The following is a 4,902-nucleotide window of genomic DNA, read 5'->3' as shown; positions in this document are numbered from 1 at the left end:
AAGTGCGGTAGCTATAAAAAAATTTCTATCCACTTTTTTGAAAAGAAATTATTTATAATTCCCACAATAGCTTTTTTAAAAATTAGTTTTATCATAATATCTTCATAATTATATTTTCAAAAAGCTATGGCCACCCAAAACAGAGCCTTAATTGATTTAAGCTCAATTGCATAGTTAGGGAAATGCATCAATCTAAACATCATTGATATTGAAAATTATTCTTATGTGCAATTAGACTGGAAAAATTCATAGTTTTCACTCCATAATCAAGTATCTAATGTCCATTAATATAGCACCATAAATACATATCTTCAAAACCAAAAAAAAAAAACAAAAAAAAGAGGAAAACATTTCAAATACAAACCAAAGCATGTGTACCACCAAATTTAAAACTTTTTTAGCTATTTGATATTTGCAAATACAAATTCCTGATTTCATAGAAGCTGAATTCCGACTCCTTTCTCCCTCTACTCATTCAGGTATATCTTAAGGGTGATTTAAACAACGTTTCAAACTGATAACAAGATAACAATGACTATGTCTGACCATTCAGTGCAAGTTCCGCCAATCTTGCCCTCAGATCCTTCCTCAATATCTTGCCTGATGGCGACTTTGGAATAGCCTTCACAAAGAAAACCTTGTGTATCCTCTTGTAGAAAACCACCTACAAAAATCAATTATTTCACAAACAAACCTCAGGGCTGAGAACATATGGGAAATTTATAATTGGATCTAATAAATTAATCTCACAATTTTTTATTAATAAGCATAAGAGAATCCATTATTATTACCTGTTTTGAAACATATTTTTTGATTTCATCCTCTGTAATTTCATAACCATTTGACAACACTACAAATGCAACTGGAAGTTCTCCACATAAATCATCTTTCAACCTGATTGATAAAAAAAATTGAGATGCATAACCATCGAAGATTAATTTATAACTCAAAAATAAAATAAAATAATGAAATGAAAAATGTATATTTTTTATTTGAATTATAAAATATTATAAGAACTAAGATCAGTTTTCTCTCAAATTTAATTTGAGTCAATCCAAATTATCTCATTGGAAAATCACTTTTAATTAAGCAAAATTTGGATTAGCTTTAGCTCCATGAGAGGTTAAAACAAAACCAATAGGATAAGTTTAGTTGAAATCAAGGCCCGATTAAGCCACCTATAACCTCGCTTGTCTCTACTCATGATCAGATGCAAGCACAAACATTATAAAATTAGCAAATAAAAGTATTTTGCCTATAATAAGAATGAGCTAAAATAAAACTAAAAACTTACGAGACAACGGCTGCGCTAGCAATCTTTGGGTGGGTGATGAGCAGTGCTTCAAGCTCTGCAGGAGCTACTTGAAATCCCTTATATTTGATTAGCTCTTTCAGTCTATCAATAATGTAGATTTCATCATCATCATCAACATATCCAATATCTCCTGTGTGCAACCAGCCCTCTTTGTCAATTGTCCCTTCTGTGGATTCCACATCATTCAAATACCCTGAGAAAAACAAAATGAAAATTTTCAATATATTCAAATTATGCTCTCATTGTTGTACTCTTTGTAAATACATACTATTCATTTGTTGGGATATCTAATTATAGGAAGTAATTGATAAATTATATTTCACAATATGTAATAGAATCAACTGAATAAGTTAGTAAGACAAAAATATAGAAACTTGCAGAGTTAGGTTTCATTTTTCGAATAACATTTTTTGGTGGGGTTTATATTAAGACAGGATTTGGTGGAGTTTGTATTATTTTCATCATATTTTCATTACCAAAGAAAAAGAGAAAAGATACCTATGCCTATCCTTGGTGGCTTCCTCGTGGCCATGTCTTTACTGCATCATTCAGTTCCCACTCGGAATTTTTCAATGCAAGTTGTCGTTGGCACATTAAAGCAGCAAAAACAAATCGCAGGCCATTCACTGCTTGTGGGTCTTCAATTCTTCATTTTTGGTTTATGGAATTTAATTTCAAAATATTATATTCAATGTCAATTTTATAACTAGATATATACTGGCCGCATTTATTTACATGATAGTTTATATTATATTTTAAAAAACTAATGCATAGCAATTTATTGTAATGTGGTGTGACCCCTCATATTTCCATATAATTAGATACAAAATATTTAGAGTAAAGAATCAAAATAGTCCCCAACTAATTACATGTTGTCATTTTAGTCCAAGTGATTATAGAAGTGACAAAATAGCTCCACTTTTGCTTGTATTGTATCATTTGATCTACGTACCGGGAAAATAGCTCCACTTTTGCTTGTATTGTATCATTTGGTCCACGTACCAGAACTAATAACATTCGAGATTATGCAGGATTATACACGAAAGATCCTTTTTTGGCTCTCTCTTTTCCTCCACTGGCAGGTTTTTTGGAAAAACTCTATCTATTCTGGTGACTATTCTAAAATTGAGCACTAATAGTCTTTCACGAGAATTATTTCAACCTAAATTTAAAGTTCCTAAGAACAATTTATGCAATTATATAAGTTCGGACATTTAACAAAAAATATTTCATAAAAGTAATAACTTAAATAAATTATAAAATATAAAATAAACTATATTTTGTCTGAAAAAAGAAAAAAAGTCGCATAAAGAATTCATTTTTATTGAATAGAGTATTACATGGTCCAGATTTAATTCAATTGGCCCATTTGGTTGGTGAGGATGTTTGGGTTCCACCGTATTTCCCACCTACCACAAAATAATCTAATATTTGTTTAACTAGAACAATTATAAACTATTATTATTATTATATTCATTTTATTTTATTTTAATTATCGTTATTTAGTGGGTTCAATTATAAACTATTATTATTATTATATTTATTTTATTTTATTTTTATTATCGTTATTTAGTGGGTTGAAACTTTATTTAGATTTACCTCCTCCAACCAAAAATTAGCTCGGAATTATTTATTTAGAATTATCATATTATCCAATGATTCAACACCATTTCGTCCATCACCATTTACTGCTCATCCAAAAAAAGGAAAAATATTACATCAGGACTCCTAATATAGAGCTACGTTTAGAGTCCAATGAAATAACGTCATATATTACATCAGGACTCCTAATATAGAGCTACGTTTAGAATCCAATGAAATAACGACATATAGAGATGACAGAAAAATAAAAAAAAAAATCGTTTTAGCGCAATGAAATATTCTCTCATTGTTATTTCGTATTATTCAGGTGTTATTGTGGTGGTGTGTTAGTGTTATGAGAATATTTTCAATGTTATAATAACACAATAGCACATCAATACCACAACAATAAGACATGAATAACATAAAATAACACAGGAGGAATATTCTCCTGTTTTACCGGACCGGATCACAAAAAAAGGATAACAAGAAAACACGCTGACGCTGATTTCCTTGAAGTCACGTGTCCGCATATCAGTGGACTCCGAACGTAGCTCTACGTTAGGAGTCGTGATGTAATATTTTTCCTCAAAAAAATGATGGTAGTAAAAATGGGTTTTTTTATGGATTATTAAATAGGTTTGGTAGCCTACTTACTTTGAGTCTGCCACCTAATTTATAACTTCTCTCTTTCCTCAAAGCAGTTGGATAATTAAATTGTAGGTTAGCTTAATTGCAAGGCATTCCATTGAAAAAATATTATGTGGAGTCCGGATGTAGCATTATTCTCACTTTTTCTATGATTGTAATTTTTAAATTTAAAACCCCAAAAATAAAGTATATAGCACAAGATAAACAAACTCTTTCAGTGAACTACAAAAGTAATTATGATTATAAATCTAAAAATAATAATAGTAATTAAAAAATTAGTTTATTTAAATTTAACATCAGATAGTGAAGCCTAAATATTAAAAATAAAATTAGATTATAGATGAGGTACATGAAGCCGTAAATAAAATTTACCTTTCATGATCTGCTTTCCCTTGATGCAGATTTCTCCAGGTTGGTTGCGAGGCAATGAGGCGCCTGTTTCAGGGTCTATTATTTTCAGCTCAGCGTTTCTAACAACGGTGCCGCATGAACCTGACTTGTACTGGAATGGCTGCTTAGCAAAAGCCAAACACATGGAGAGAACCGGACCGGCTTCTGTCATCCCATAGCCCTGCAAAAATTCATTTTTGAATTATAACATTGTTATATAAACTTAGAAGCATTTTAGTCAAATATTACAATGACAACATATGTAAATTCAATCAAATTTCATGCATTTAGGTTGATTATGACATATTTAACATTGTCTGATTAATATGCTAATTAATTATATTTATTTTGGATCAAAAGTGCAGGAGTACTAGAAAATATAATATTGTATATTTTTTTATTATAAAAACAGCTTGCAAATTTTGTGTGCCGCACAATTTGTGATTAGTGGTCGCTAGCAAAACTCAAGAATATTATCTTATTTTGAACGTGCCAAACTACATCTAATTACATTATAAAAAGAAGACCAAACAATTAATTGATCTCTTTTAAATTTAAATTAGCTCTTAAAAATCTCAAAACAGTCGGCCATGTAATTTACCTTTATAAATTAATATAGCAACTATCAATCTAATTTACTAAAATTTTCATAGAATTAACTCTATAAGCATAATAATCTTAAATACATCATAATTATGCAGAATATTTATTGATATGATATTATTGAAGTTTATTTTATAAACACTATCCGTTAAATTTGTACCTGTCCCAGCTTGGCTTTAGGAAGCTTAGCCGTAAGCGTATCCTGCAAATCCTTACCCATCGGCGCCGCTCCAGACATCACCATCCTCACCGACGACAAGTCATAACCATCCACGGCCTCACTCTTCGCCATCTCTGCTACTATCGGCGGCACAAACGGCGCGACCGTAACTCTGGACTTCTCCACCAACTCCACCATTTTC

General features: G+C 30.7%; 1 protein-coding gene across 1 annotated transcript in view; it reads right to left on the bottom strand.

Annotated features, from left to right (window-relative positions):
- Positions 1-263: 263 nt before the first annotated feature.
- LOC110038424 (4-coumarate--CoA ligase 1-like) overlaps positions 264-4,902 on the bottom strand; it is a gene marked incomplete in the record, with an annotated part of 5,418 nt that continues 779 nt past the window's right edge. The window contains 5 exon segments of the mRNA XM_020743274.1: positions 264-664; positions 792-894; positions 1,295-1,508; positions 3,920-4,118; positions 4,701-4,889. Of these exon segments, the coding sequence (XP_020598933.1) occupies positions 536-664; positions 792-894; positions 1,295-1,508; positions 3,920-4,118; positions 4,701-4,889 (834 nt within the window).

The sequence above is a fragment of the Phalaenopsis equestris genome, unplaced genomic scaffold (genome assembly GCF_001263595.1).
Source record: "Phalaenopsis equestris unplaced genomic scaffold, ASM126359v1 Scaffold000002, whole genome shotgun sequence".
NCBI lineage: Eukaryota > Viridiplantae > Streptophyta > Magnoliopsida > Asparagales > Orchidaceae > Phalaenopsis > Phalaenopsis equestris.
Note: the sequence above shows the minus strand (reverse complement) of the source record. Positions and strands in the feature narration are given on the sequence as shown.